The sequence below is a fragment of the Nothobranchius furzeri genome, chromosome 6 (assembly GCF_043380555.1).
Source record: "Nothobranchius furzeri strain GRZ-AD chromosome 6, NfurGRZ-RIMD1, whole genome shotgun sequence".
Taxonomy (NCBI): Eukaryota; Metazoa; Chordata; class Actinopteri; order Cyprinodontiformes; family Nothobranchiidae; genus Nothobranchius; species Nothobranchius furzeri.
Window position 1 is genome coordinate 43,760,148 of NC_091746.1, and position 15,801 is coordinate 43,775,948.

Here is a 15,801-nt window from a genome sequence, read left to right on the forward strand (position 1 = left end):
GCATTAAAAACGCATTTATTTTGACAGCCCTACTTTTTACATTTAAATTAATATGAAACATTAAAAACTCACATAAAATATTAATAAATCAGAATGTAAATAATAAAAAAGACATCTTTGCCTGGTTTTTCTGTAATTATTCTAAATAGGTTGTTGACTCTGCTGGAGTGAATTATTATTTGTAGATTTTCCACTTTATGCAAAGTTAAAAACACTTGGAATCTGTCTTTTTTCTAAAACAAAGTTGTTTCTCCGAGTTACGAACATTTTCCTCCAGCGAATATGGTTAAAGATAAACAACGAGATGAATGGTCAAGTGTGGCATTAGCTGAAGTATGAACCAGGGGTAATAAAAACAAGTAGAAAGCAGTGAAAAAATAAATGAAAGAAGAGGGATGTAAACAGACAGGCCTATAGCAGAAAGAGATATAAGAAGTGGAAGTAAGAAGAAAAGCCATGGATTTGTTCAGGGAATGAGCTGGCCTGTTCTACTGGGACTATTCTAGCATGTATGTGTGTGTGATCGGGAAGATAATATTAAGGTTTTGAGAGGAGCAGAGTAGACACTTGAATCTCCTAGACAGCTACTCATGGGGACCGACCTTTATGAAATCAGAGCAGAAGCTGGAAGTAGAAGTGTTGGTGTGTGAGCATGTGGACAAGAATACTTTGTCTATAACTTGTGCGTATGTGTGCTTGTACACATTTGTGTGTGAGTGTGTGTGTCTCCATCTCCTTGCTCCTGTCTCCCTGACCCGAGGTTAGGACCGTAAATTGGCACACTAGAGTGTTAGGAGGAGGCTGAATTGGGCTTTGGTTCCCCGGTGACACTCTTGACTTTGAAACAAAAACTTTCTAAGCTAATTAAATAAAACTCGTTGGGATTGGCTGTCTGTGCGGTGTCTCTTTCAGGACATCCGTCTCTTCCATTCCCTTTTCTCAGATCAGTTTTCCATCTTCATTCCACTCCTTTGCAATCATTTTAAAAGTTTGGAAGACTAGGGGAGGGCAAACTTGGACTGAAGACAAGGAGACGAAGAAGACTGCAAAATAAAATATTCATTAAAAAATGTTTTACAGTGAAAATATTTTTTTAAAATTTTGTCAAATCAGTTGTAAAACATTCACATTAGTTTAAGATTATTGCAGGATTGGTTTTTTTTCTCATTACATTATTTTCTTATCTTATTAGTTTAAAACATTGTTAAAAGGTAACCGAAGCTCTACAGCAGAACACTGTTCAGTTTGTTCACCTCATTAGTGTAGGGTTTGGTAAATTGAGTGCTTTGAGAGCTCAATATATATATTACCTCTACTTATGACCAATAAGCTGTGATACTCTATCCAAATATAGAATATCAACCCAGCTTGGTCTTTACGGTTCTAGGATTCTTTATTTATTAGGGGATTGTACACACTTTGTTTTGATTCAGAAAAGAGTCAGGTTTATAAAAGTAAGAATTTATTTCACCAACAATTAAAACACACTTCTTCTTCCGGCTCTTGGAGAGTACAGGCACTTTTTTTTTCTCCTCTCCCTCCCTCCTCATCCCAAGGCTCTTTGTCCTGTCTTTGTGTGCACTGCACTTTCTGCATTTTTCTGGAAACTGGAAATTATTAAAAATGATCTGGTCAGTTGGTCTCTCAACGCGATTGACACAATTTTTTCAACGATGAGAACGGGAGAAGGGGCTCCCGGATGCCCCTCTGGGACAGAGCCAGTTGGGTATATCATGGACTCCTAAAAACAGTGGAACCTGATCTGCCTCTCTCAACTGTCTGTAGAGGATTCAGAAAATGTTTGGGTATTCGTCGTTTTGGTGTCGGGATTCCTGCTGTTTGGCCTCAGCGGTTACCTGGCTTATCGGAAAATTAACGAGCTTTCGAGGAATGTTGGCTCAATCCCGGAGCTCACGGATGGAATGCATCGTGCTGTGAACGCACAAAATCATATAATTGTCGAGATGAGTCGTTAGCTTGGAACTTTGGCTGAGATTCAGGCTCTGGCACAGAAGGTGGATTCCATCAAGGAGCGAGTTGACAGATCAGCACGGATTGGTATAGATTAATTATGCCATGATTGGATCTAGAGGGGTTGAAGACCAATAGAACCCTAAGGCAGAGAGGAAGTTATCTCTGTCTGTCCCCAAAACAATTCTTATCTTAATCTGGTGCCCTTGGAGCCTGTGAGGCTGAAGTGTAAACTCCCCTCAGAAGAAATGTGGAATGCTACCGTCGCTATGGAAACTCTTTCTCCCTATCCCAGCCTGGGCGGGACTGTGACCGGTGAAGGCCGTGGAACCGTATCTAAGAGTCAATGTGCCCTCTAACCCATTATCTCCTTCCCCTGTCCAAACGGAGATGATGAGCGCTGTTCCATGCGGCTGCACGCACTGAAGTGAGGAGAGTCCCAACCCTACCTCCCCACCTAGTGGACACTTATGTTGTGTAATGTCTGAAGTCAGTGTGCGTATCTGTCTGAGGTGTTTTTTTGCATAGCAAAGCTACCCTCTCTGTTTAGGGTAACCTGAAGTGCCTCTTTTTTCCTCTTCCTGATTCTATCCTCATATAAACCCTCTTGATCTATTACGGTAGCGCAACTCGGGCTGCGAATGACCACAGTCACCAATTCTTGTCGTCTATGTATGTATGTCTGATCTCAGAATTGTATGTACTAAAACTCTAATTTCCCCCTGGGATTAATACATTATTTTTGAATTGAATTTGAATTGAATGACAAGTTAACTAAGCATTTACTGTGATGGATGGAACTAGATGTGATGTATGAACCTATGTGTGAATGCGATGTTAGTCAGAACTTCCGTATCTAGAAGAGCTGAGTTCTGGATGTAAAATAATTTGGTTTGTGTTAAGCTATGAAGTTGATTATTATCAAAAGCACATCAGACGCTATCTGTGTGTTTACTTCACCCGTTTTCGGAGACCCTCTTGGTGTATCCGAAGGTCAGAGAGGTCGGATGGCCTCTGGCACTGAAGGTCCAGTAGATTGACCACACCACTGACTTCTCCAGTCCAGAGATGTCTCGGGTCATGACAGATGGATGGAACCGTGCGTCTGGGACTCTGAAGGAGTCTAAACAATATCAGCTTGTTCTGCAGGAACTGTTTGCTTTATCAGGTTTACAGGTGCAAAAAGGTTTTGGCGACGTGTCAAAAGCTTTGATGGTTAAAGAGGGTTTTGCTTCAGATGGCCGGTCTGAAGCTTTCTCTAGACCTGAAGAACCACCAGAGTAATCTGGTTTTAATGTTCTCATGTTATCATTTGTGAAGCCAACCAGAGGTTGACAAGTTTGAGGAGTATTACCAAGAATCTCAGAAACACACCTTCCTTGATACCGGACGCTCTGATCTGGGTAAGGGACTATTTATGTGTCATGAGTTCAACTTAACCTTACTTTGTTCTTGTGTGAGTGCAAATGGTTATGACCTTGTCATATTAACATGCTGAAACATATTTCAATCACTGTAATCATAACATAACATTCATTTCAAACTTCAATCATTGAGCACATATTAATGAAAGCATTTCATTATATTATAATTATTATAAGTAGCAATAAACAAACATTTATTTAATGATTATCTAGCTTATAAGTTGTAGAAGTTCATATCTGATTTAGGAAATAATTTTTTTTGATTTAGCAACTAATCCGGTCTGCGAGTGTTCCTTATATGGAGGCATGAAGAATCCTGAAAGATTGGACCTTGAGGAGACAATATTATTGTTGACATTTTGTTATCTGTGTTCAGAGCTGCAGGCTCTGATCTCCAGCTGGTGGGATGGAGGCTGGCTGATTTAAAGGGGGCACATGCAGTCTTGTGTCTCCTTTTTGACCAGATGTTGAATGGTCAAACAGTACCTAAAAACTGACCATTGCTGGACATATAACCAAACACTTTGTGTTTTTTCTGAATTACTTAGCATTTTTCATCAATGGTTAATAAAACACTGCATTGTTCCCTGTGGAGACACCCTGTTGTATTTTAAGCTATGAGACTTGGGTAACAGTGAGATTTAGGTTTAATTACTCTGCCTGGCCAAAAAAAAAAAAAGGTCAAACACTAATTTGTCAATGGACCACTTTCACCTTTAATTACAGCATGGATTCAGTGTGTTATTGTTTTAATTGGCTTCTGCAGTGTCACAAGATGTATTCTGATCCAGTGTTCCTGGTAAATTATTTTCATCTAAATGAACATTATCTTGTTTTCATTTTTTTTTATTGTTGTCGAAACAACTTTATCTTCTGATAAGTTTCAAAAAACGAGTGAGGCTAACACTAGCTGTTAATCACTTATGTTGTCATGTTCTTCCGCCAGTCTAATACTTTGGTTTCATGTTATGACAGATTTGTCAGGGGTGGGGTTTTGACAGATTATCGGTGGCGCTGAGCATTTGTGATTTTGAAGTTAAGAGTAACTTAAGGAAGTTAAAAACAGCTGAATTTTTCAACATAAAAAGACCACATATGCTAGCTGACAAAATTGAGGGGAGGTTTAGTTAGGTTCGTTGTTGGTTCTAAATATTTTGACCTAAACATAAACTCAGCAGAATTGTGTGTCTGTGTCACAAGTAGGTGTACCATTTTCAGCAACCATCAGATTCTGTGATTCTAGTGGGGAGCCTGAAGAAAGAAGTCAGATTTTTAAATTGTTTTTCTTTTTTTTTCTTTTGCAAAACGTAGCTGTTACAGCTGTTGCTGTTTGTCTCAGAAAGCTGATGCTGCAGAGGACAATCAGTGCTTTACCTCCTCCTCCTACCTGCACAGCTGCACTCACTTGGACTGATCACCTCCTGAGCAGCATAAAAGGGAGAGCTGCCAGGAGGAAGCGAGAGGAAGCGGGACTTCGATTCATTGAGCGTTTTTCAGGAGTTGAAAGACCAGGGTGGCGTTATGGCAAATGCTCGGAACAGCGCACTTTGACACTCAGTTGGTAGCTTGGTTTGGTCAGGAGGGGTGTCTGGAGTGTTGGCCGACGGCCTGTGCAGGTTCGGTACCTCAGTGCTTTGATACTGCTCCCGTTCAAACTTTTCGGTGGGGCATGGGTTGGAATATGGGTGGCAGTGAAGGGGCTGCAACACAGGTGGAGAGTAGAGGAACTGCTAAGAACAGGGGTGTCAAACTCATTTTAGCTCAGGGGCCACATTGACGGAAATCTAGTCCCAAGTGGGCCGGACCGGTAAATTAAAAACAACTTCAGATTGTTTTCTTTGTTTTAACACAATCAATATAAAACAAGGCTGGAGCCTGAGGACAGTGTATCCAAAATAGTACAAGTACAACACCTGAAGTGTACTTGAAAATTTGAATAAAAAATAAATCAATTAAAAAAACATTCCTTAGTAATTCAAAGAGCTTACAGATCACATGGCTAGATCAGTTCCATGCATCACTTAAAGTATATTTGACTCATTTTTTTTACATCTTACCAGCACATCAATATCAGAAGTCACATCCTGAGTGGCGGCCAACTTCAGGATGTGATTCAAGTTCTTGTGTGAGCCTTGAGCGCAGCTTTGTTGCATTTATACTCGTTACAGAGGAAACTTGCTCACAAAGATAAGTTTATTTTCACTCTACATTGTAAAGTATGAAAATAAAGTTTACACAACCATCCCGCGGGCCGGATTTAACCCGTTTGCGGGCCGGATCCGGCCCGCGGGCCGTATATTTGACACCCCTGGCTAAGAAGGACTGTGGGGATTTGTCGCCGGATGCTGTGGTCAGGGATGAGTCTGTTAAGCTTCGTCGGTTGGGTGGAGTTGGTTTGTTGAGTTTGGTCGTTCGCTTGAGGGTTTCGGACGGGGGAGGATTTTCTTCCTCCAGTCCTCTTCGATTGTCGAAAAATATAAAGGAGAGGATTGGAGATGTGGTAGATGCTACTGTTTTGCCAGGTGGGGTTTTGTCAGTGGTTTGCCGCACAGAGGCTCAGCGTGATGGGCACTTGAGCTTAAACGGTTTTTGGACGTGGAGGTTGTTGTCAGGTCACGGAGAGGCTTTGGGGGTCCAGGGGCTGGTTTATAACGTTCCCAACAACATATCGGAGGCTGAACTGCTGAGCACGTTGAAAGGGGGTACGGTGACGACTGTGCGGAGGATGGGCTTTAATGCTCAGGGGTCCACCCCCTTTTTGTTGTCTTTTGGCGACACGGCATTGCCTGATCGTGTTATGCTGGCCTATTTGAGCTATTCTGCTCGACCTTTTGAGAAGGCTCCTTTGCGTTGTTTTCGATGTCAGAAGTTTGGGCATGTGGCTAATGTGTGTGTGAAGGTCAGGAGATGCCGGAGGTGTGGGGGCGATCATGAGGGTCGTCAGTGTGGGGAGAAATTGTGCTGCATGAATTGTGGTGGGGGGCATCAGGCTGCTTTTAGGGGTTGTGTGCTCTATCGACAGGCCGTGGCAGTGGAATCTTATCGGTCTGAGAATCGGGGTGTCCTACGCTGAGGCGGTGCGTCGGATGAGCAGGGGTGGTGAGGGGGTTGTGGGACCTGGTCCACGATGTGCGGCTCAGTCTGCTGGGGGAAGGATCGCTGAGACGGGGGAGGCTGTGATTGTGGGAGATAAGAAGTGGTTTCTGGTTTGGTTGAGGCGATGTGGAGGGTGAAGATACTGGATCTGTGCCAGTTCTCTCATGTGCTCAATTTGTTTGTGTTTTAATGGCTTCTAAATGGGTTTTAGTTCTTGAAGCTTAAGAGCTTTTAGAGGTTTTTAACAAAAAGGGACCAGAGTGCTGGTTTTCTCTTGGCTCCCTGGTAATGCGAAACCGATGCTCGCAAAGCAGGAGGAGGCTCTCCACCCCCCTTTTGTTTCTCAAACCTATGCCACGTCTGTGAGACAGGAGAAGCATAACAAACAGTTCTTAAGCTCTTAAAAGCCCTATTACCAAGAAGATGCACATTGTCACCTGAATCGTGCTGAAAGAGTAGGTGTTCAGATGTCCAAAGACCTGGAGGTGTTGGACTTGGAGGTTCTGAAAAGGAGTGATCCAAGGATGGTTGTGGACTTTGTTTGTGAATGTTTGGGAGCATTCGGGTGTCTGTTTTAAGCATAAACCCATGGCCATGTTAACAATGTGTTTTAAGTACTTTTGGATTTGGAGCTTTTTGTCTTTTTTTAAATCCTTTAATAAAATCAGTGTTTACAATTTTAACACCTGAAACACATGCCTCTGTGTTACTCCCTGTCCTTCTCCTTATCCACCAATAGAGGATGTAACAGTAGCTTGAAAAGCTTTTTCCACTAATGAATATTGCACCTTTAATGCTCCAATTTGGTTGAGTTGGAATGAAGAGGATGTTCTGTTTGGTGAGAAGGCAGACAGGTGCATGCTGAGTGAACTGCCAGTCGCTTGCTGCCTTACTGGCCCAACACAAAGACTTCATACAGACATTCATGCTCATTCACCCTCACTAAGCTCATTTATGAATTAATAACCCAAACATCCATGTTTTTCCGTTTTTTACTGTGCGATGAAGTTGAATTCTCCAGAGGCAGAACAGAAAAAATATAATGAAATTTTGAAGTCCTAATTTGAACCAGGGATATTACGCACCTAAACCCCTTTTAAATGCTAAAATATGAAAAACATAATTATTTAAAAATCTATTTTTAGAGCTGAACTCCTCACTGGCTAATGTAAAAATAACAACTAATATATTAATATTTAAAGACCTCATACAATGCATAGTGTCCACATGACATGTTATTCTACTATGACAGAGAATCTTAACTCCATATCTATAAAACTGATAAGAATAATGGTGGGTTTTGTGCTTTTTGAAGTACAGTGGGGCAAAAAAGTATTTAGTCAGCCACCGATTGTGCAAGTTCTCCCACTTAAAATGATGACAGAGGTCAGTGATTTACATCATAGGTACACTTCAACTGTGAGAGACAGAATGTGAAAAAAATCTCTGGCTCTCACAGACCTGTAACGTCTTCCTTAAGAAGCTTTTCTGTCCTCCACTGGTTACCTGCATTAATGGCACCTGTTTGAACACATTATCTGTATAAAAGACAACTGTCCACAGCCTCAAACGGTCAGACTCCAAACTCCACTATGGCCAAGACCAAAGAGCTTTTGAAGGACACCAGGAAAAGAATTGTAGACCTGCACCAGACTGGGAAGAGGGAATCTACAATAGGCAGGCAGCTTGGTGTGAAAAAATCAACTGTGTGAGCAAATATCAGAAAATGGAAGACATACAAGACCACTGATAATCTCCCTCGATCTGGGGCTCCACGCAAGATCTCATCCCGTGGGGTCAAAATTATCATGAGAACGGTGAGCAAGAATCCCAGAACCACACGGGGGGACCTGGTGAATGACCTGCAGAGAGCTGGGACCACAGTAACAAAGGTCACCATCAGTAACACACTACAACGGCAGGGAATCAAATCATGCAGTGCCAGACGTGTTCTGCTGCTGAAGCCAGTGCATGTCCAGGCCCGTCTGAAGTTTGTCAGAGAGCACATGGTTGATACAGCAGAGGATTGGGAGAATGTCATGTGGTCAGATGAAACCAAAGTAGAACTTTTTGGTATAAACTCAACACGTCGTGTTTGGAGGAAGAAGAATACTGAGTTGCATCCCAAGAACACCATACCTACTGTGAAGCATGGGGGTGGGAACATCATGCTTTGGGGCTGTTTTTCTGCTAAGGGGACAGGACGACTGATCCGTGTTAAGGACAGAATGAATGGGGCCATGTATCATGAGATTCTGAGCCAAAACCTCCTTCCATCAGTGAGAGCTTTGAAGATGAAACGTGACTGGGTCTTCCAACACGACAATGATCCCAAACACACTGCCCGGGCAACAAAGGAGTGGCTCCGTAAGAAGCATTTGAAAGTCCTGGAGTGGCCTAGCCAGTCTCCAGACCTCAACCCCATAGAAAATCTGTGGAGGGAGTTGAAAGTCCGTGTTGCTCGGCGACAGCCCCAAAACATCACTGCTCTCGAAAAGATCTGCATGGAGCAATGGGCCAAAATACCAGCTACTGTGTGTGCAAACCTGGTAAAGACCTATAGTAATCATTTGACCTCTGTTATTGCCAACAAATGTTATGTTACAAAGTATTGAGTTGAATTCTTGTTATTGACCAAATACTTATTTTCCACCCTGATTTTCAAATAAATTCTTTAAAAATCCTGCCATGTGAATTTGTGGATTTTTTTTCACATTCTGTCTCTCACAGTTGAAGTGTACCTATGATGAAAATTACTGACCTCTGTCATCATTTTAAGGGGGAGAACTTGCACAATCGGTGGCTGACTAAATACTTTTTTGCCCCGCTGTATTCTGGCAGTGACGATTGTGTTGAATTGGACTGACGTCAACAGTTTTTCATATTCACGGAAACTTGAAGAACTGCCCTTTCTCAGAACTTTTTAATCATCCGTTAGCTAATTGTTTTTGCTTTTTCCTCTATTCATTCTACAGTCCAGTTGTCATAATTCCTGTTTTTGTGGTTCTATTTTACACATATTCTCTGTCACCAAATCAGTAATCAGTGGATGCAGTATCTAAAAAAGCCATTCATCTGCCTGAGGGGTTTGTCATATCCTTAATAAAACTGAAAGTTCAGTGGCTATATTGTCAAATAAATCAAGCAGCTCTATGGTTACATATAATCAGTAATCATCATAGGAGTCTAGGCTACTTATATGAACACTGCAAAAGCTACCCAGTCCGGTCCGTGCTGGCCCAGATGTGAAAGCGCCATATGTGTCCTTGAGTTTTTTTGAGAAGTTGTCTGTTCCTAAGTGGAGCCTAAAAATGACGACTCAGGCTTTTCTACATCAGTAAACGTAATATTTTTTTATTATGAAGTCGATTTTGTGTGGCTTGAAATCTATTCAGAGCCATCATCACTTTTTGGGTGACTCACTATTTAACATGTACACACACACACACACACACACACACACACACACACACACACGCACACACACGCACGCACACACACACACACACACACACACACACACACACACACACACACACACACACACACACACACACACACACACACACACACACACACACACACACACACTCCCACATGCACACACCAAGCTAATCTATTTCAGATGGATTGTAAGAGCAAGGTCAGGTCGTGTTTGTGCCTACTCATCAGCTTGTTAAATCTGCTTCCAACAGATTTTGCATTTAACACTTTATGGTAATTAGGCTTCTTCCCAGCTGACCTGTTTAATTACATTTCAAATTCACATCAAGCACAAGTTCCTGTTTTAATCATCTGCATGTTCATTTTTACTTAATATTCCCCCCTTTTCATGTTCTTTCAAGTCTTGGTACATGTGGTGTCAAATGACAGTTGTCTGATACTTTTATTTTGTGCATTATGTCAGTGTGCACCAATCATCTACAGAATTAGGCCCATAGATACATGAAGCATAGTTTATGGCATATCTCAAATAAATTGTTTATGTTTAATATTTTGTTCTGATGAATTTAATCTAAATGAGTTTTAATCCCAATCATCTTGTTTGAGAATTTCAAATGAACTATGTCACATTTATCCCATTGGCATTTGTTGACTGCATGGTTTTTACCCTTTGATCTTGGCAGTTCAGTTGGGATTGAGTTTACTGAGTCTTTTAATTTTAGTTTAACCCAGAGTTAAGTTTGAGTTTATTGTTTTGTTGACTGAAAGGGTTTGGTAGTAGCAGACGAGGTATCGCATCCAGCCAAATCAGGTAGAGTCTATTAAAATGAGGCAGCATGCTCTCAGTTAGCTATAAATTAAGGACACAGTGCATATGCAATAAAAGCATGAACGTGGTTCCTCCTGGGAAGGACTGAAATATTGGAGATGTTACCAATGAAAATCCAAATGCTCATGTTTGCAAGCTTTAGTTTGGAAGTGACTTCGTTCTTCATGGCTTTTAGTGATCCATCTCTCTCTTATCTAGCTGAGCTGTTGACTCCCTATGTCCCTTAACATCCCCTGCGGTTGGCTGATCACCTACTCTTGTCCGTTCTAAAAATCTGCTATAAATCACGTGCGTGCTTTTTCTCATGCAGCCCCAAAATTCTGGAACTCTCTCTCGCTCTGTGTGTTTAGCTTCTTCCCTCATCAGGTTTTAGTCTGCTCTCAAGATTCACTTTTATAGTAATGCCTTCCCTCTGTAATTCATTCTTCTAATTAATTGCACAACGCTGCTATGCTTCACTATCCTGCTAGTTCTTGGGCCGATTTCCGTCTCAGCTTAGTCGTAATTCCCACCCAATTGCATCATTAGTGGTATCTCTTGCCCTCTCTGTTTTAATGTGTGTAATTTTGAGTGGGCCACATCTTCCTTCACATCTTGGCTTTGTGTCTTTATTCCTTTTGCTTGTCTGTTTACTATGTTATTATTTTCTTTACCTATGTACTGTGCTCAGCATAAATGAGTATAGCCCCTTTAAAAAGTATGAATTTAATCAGTAGCTCAATGAACAAAAGAAAAAAAAAATCCAGAATTTTCACATGTCTGGGTTTTATTGAACTCTTGTTTAACTCAACATGAAATTAAGGTTAATAATAAAATATAGATCACAAAATCTTCAATTTTACTAACATTGTTTGAAGCAAAAATGAATACATCCCGCAATAAAAACTGGAAATGGGAAGGGCCTTTCTTTGTTAAGTAATGCCCTTCTATAGTCACCTGTCTGCTGGACGCCTCTTAAATGAAACATTAGACTCACCTGTGGTTGATTGCTTCGAATTTTGTAGTCTTAGTTCAGTGTGTGAATGTGTGTGTGTGAATGGACGAATGATGCCTTGTAGTGTAAAGCGCTTTGGAGTCCTCTGACTCTGAAAGGTGCTAAACAAGTGCGGGTCATTTATCATTTAAGTGTGGATTTTCTCCTAAGACTATAATTGGGGTGTTAACACTTTTGAAACATGGAATTTAATGGATTTGTTTAGAGAATCACTTTTTGTGTGCAAATTAACAAATCTTGTTTGGAATCAATGGCCCACATTTGTGGGAGTATTTCGTAGTACGGTATCTAATAGAACATGTTGATTCCGAAAGGAGACTAAAGGTTTTCTGACAAATGTAGTGGGATGTACTCATTTATGCTGAGCACTGCATCTTTATGCTTGCAACTTATAGGTTTTTTAACCTTTTCTTTGGTGTCTTTTCTGTGATATGTCTTTTGTTGTGTCCAAGCCTTTTGCTAATTTATTGTACAACACTTTGGTTAGCTGCCATGCTATACTAAAATTGTGCTATAGAAGAAAAAATGGTATGGTATGGTATGGTATCACTCCAAGAAATATGTTCCATTACAGTGTTTGGACACCATCTCGTACCATGTCTTCCAACCATGATTTAAGTAAGTTTGCTAAGAGGAAACAACAGCAGGAATAAAGGTGAAACTTGTTCTTGCAATGCCCAACATTAGATAGTTTACCAGATACTCTTCAAAAGTCTTTTTTGGTATTGCAGCATATGGGTGCATACTGCTGGCCCTGAATTGAAAACAAAATTAACTACAATTTGAAAGGCCAATTTTATGGCACAAATTATAATAGCAGTCTCAAGATATCATCAGTGTGATGTTGCTAACTTACAGCCTTAATGTTTGTGTTTATGTTCATTTATTTGGCAGATGCTTTTATCCAAAGCGACTTACAATCTAGGGCATGTTGTGATCTGTGGGGGAAACCGGAGTACCTGGAGGAAACCCACGCATGCATGGGGAGAACACGCAACTCCACGCAGAAAGGCCGCAGCCGAGTTTCGAACCTGCGACCTTCGTGCTGCGAGGCAACAGTACTAACAACTGCACCACCATGCAGCATTGTGTGCATGTGTTGGATGACTTCAAATCTATCCACAAATATTAATGCAGGATCAGTATTGACCATCTATCGTGTGTGGAATACTGTTCCGTAAAGATTCTGAATTAGCATAAAACCTTGACAGCTAAACAAGATGAATGGAGAAAAACTTGAACATGCAGAACAGGGATGTGTTACAAGGATGAGCTTCAGATATAGTTGCTTCCAACAAAGGTTATTGGAATCAAACCCATGCAGTGTCAGTTTAGTGTCAGTGTTCTTTTAGTTTTTGGAAAGGCAGACATCCAGAATCATTTTCTTCAAACGCCCAAAACATTTTAATTTGTTTATCTTAGGAGCGTGTGGTGGTGGAGAATTCTGATTGGCTGGCTGTGGTTCCATATTGGGCAACGTGGCCCTACCAGACACTGCTGTTACCACAACGACACATCCTCAGAATCAATGATCTAACAACAGAAGAGAGAGAAGGTAAGTGTGTGTGTGTGTGTGTGTGTGTGTGTGTGTGTGTGTGTGTGTGTGTGTGTGTGTGTGTGTGTGTGTGTGTGTGTGTGTGTGTGTGTGTGTGTGTGTGTGTGCGTGTGTGCATGCGTGCGTGTGTGTGTGTGTTTGTTTGTGTTAGTTTGAGACAAGATACTGACTGTGCACGTGACTGGGAGAGTAATAATAATAATAATTATGCATTGAACTTATATAGCGCTTTTCAAGAGATCCAAAGACACTTTCACACACTCTCACATTCACACACTGCTAGTGATGGTAAGCTACTTGTAGCCACAGCCGCCCTGGGGAGGTCTGACAGAGGCGAGGCTGCCATTTGGTGCCGTCGGCCCCTCTGACCACCACTAACACAGGCAAGTTGGGTGAAGTGTCTTGCCCAAGGACACAACAGCAGGATACCCCTGGCGGGAGCTGGAATCAAACCCATGACCCTCCGATCATGAGGCAACCCGCTCTACCACCTGAGCTACTGCTGCCCCATAATAAGGCGATTAAGATCTTTTTGAAGAGACTCAGCGACTCCGTGAACAACCTGCAGCTTCTCCTGAATCATCATTCACAGCACATTCTCTCTTCTCTTGGGAGAAAACAATGAATTGAAGATGCTTTGACACAGGGAGTTCACGGATTGATGTTCATGATGTTTAATGTATATAACCTTCAGTTGATTTCGTTCAAAGCAAATAAAATCAAGCATTACTACTATTAGATATAAGCCAAATGTGATTTTATGTAAAATATATGAAAAAAGAATGAGGAGGTGATTTGCAGACTATTCTGTGTTGGAGCTATCAGTTTAAATAGGCATTTATTGAGCAAAGCAAAAACATGAAACATCTACTTTTCAACAGTTTTTCATTGGGCCCTTTTTTTCTAAAAATATAAATGACTTTCAAGCCATTTCACACAGTATATTTACGTTATAAAAAGATAAACCGATTTTATCATGCCTGCCAAAACAGGGCATAAGTGCAACATCAGAGCTGATCACTCGCTTTTTTACCCTGGCAAGAAATCCTATAGAGCTTTTGAAGTTATTGTTTACATCTGGGTAACTGCTCACATCCAAACTTGTCAAATGATAAATGACCCGCACTTGTATAGCACCTCTCAGAGTAAGGACTCCGAAGCGCTTTACACTACAGTGTATCATTCATCCATTCACACACACATTCACACACTGATGGTGATGAGCTACGATATAGCCACAGCTGCCCTGGGGTGCACTGACTGGCGAGCCAATTTTATTTGTACAGCACCTTCATCTCAGCAGCGTGAAACTGACCAAAGTGCTTCTGAGAAATAAAATACAATTAAAAACAATACACAACACAAAAATCCATAAAAAACTAAAACTTAAAAACCAAAAACTAAAGACTCTCATAGTGACATAAAAGCCAACGCATAAAAATGGGTTTTCAAAAAAGATTTAAAACCAGACAGAGAAGATGCCAACCTAATGTTCAAGAGCAGCGCTTTCCTGTTTCCTAAGCCTAGGGGCCACTACAGAAAAAGCCCCGTCACCTCTGAGCATCCTATCAGCCAACCTCAGAGACTGTGCAGAAGAATGAGAAACCATTAGCTCAGAAATGTACCTTGGAGCAAGACCATGCATAGATCTAAAAGCCCATAAAATGATCTTGTACTGGATTCTGAAATGAACAGGCAACCAATGCAGTGAGGCCAAGATAGGAGTAACATGCTCCATCTTTTTCTTGCCAGTGAGCAAACATGCAGCTGCATTCTGCACCAATTGAAGATGCAAGAGATGGGATTGTGAAACACCAAAGTACAAAGAATTAGAATAATCAAGCCTTGATGTAATAAAAGCATGAATTACCATTTCAATATCCTTTTTTTGACAGCAAGTTCTTTACCTTGGCATTCTTTCTTAGTTGATAAAAAAACTAGATTTAGTCACTGCACTGATCTGCCTGTCCAAGACAAGAGCCCCATCCAGTACGACACCCAGAGAGGCCACATTTGGTCTCAAGAATGTGGCAAGCTGACCAAGGTCAACCACACCAACCCCAGATGAAGCACTTGGACCAAAAACAAAACCTCTGTCTTTTTATCATTAAAAGAAGAAAGTTTGAAAACACCCATCGTCTAACCTCTATGAGACAATCTGAAAGAGATTGCAAAGAGTGATTGAGGCCCCTCTTAAAAGGGACATAAACCTGAGTGTCATCTGCATAAAAGTAAAAATGACACCATCTGTGTTTCTTAAAAAATTATCCTAGAGGTAACATATACAAAGAAAACAACAGTGGGCCCAACACACAACCCTGGGGAACTCCAAAAGAGAATGAAGCATTAGAGGATGTAAAATCCTCCAATGAAACACTGAAGGTTCTGTCAGCCAATTACGACACAAATCAATCCAGGATGACTCCACAAACACCCACACATTTTTCCAGCCTAGAAATCAGGAGAGTATGGTCAACAGTAGTGACTG

General features: G+C 41.2%; 1 protein-coding gene across 1 annotated transcript in view; it reads left to right on the forward strand.

Moving 5' to 3' along the window:
* The window catches only part of galt (galactose-1-phosphate uridylyltransferase), a 76,939-nt gene that overhangs the window by 43,750 nt on the left and 17,388 nt on the right, over window positions 1-15,801 (forward strand). The window contains exon 8 of the mRNA XM_015976410.3: window positions 13,181-13,313. Coding sequence (XP_015831896.1) covers window positions 13,181-13,313 — 133 coding nt within the window. The remainder of the gene's footprint in view (window positions 1-13,180; window positions 13,314-15,801) is intronic.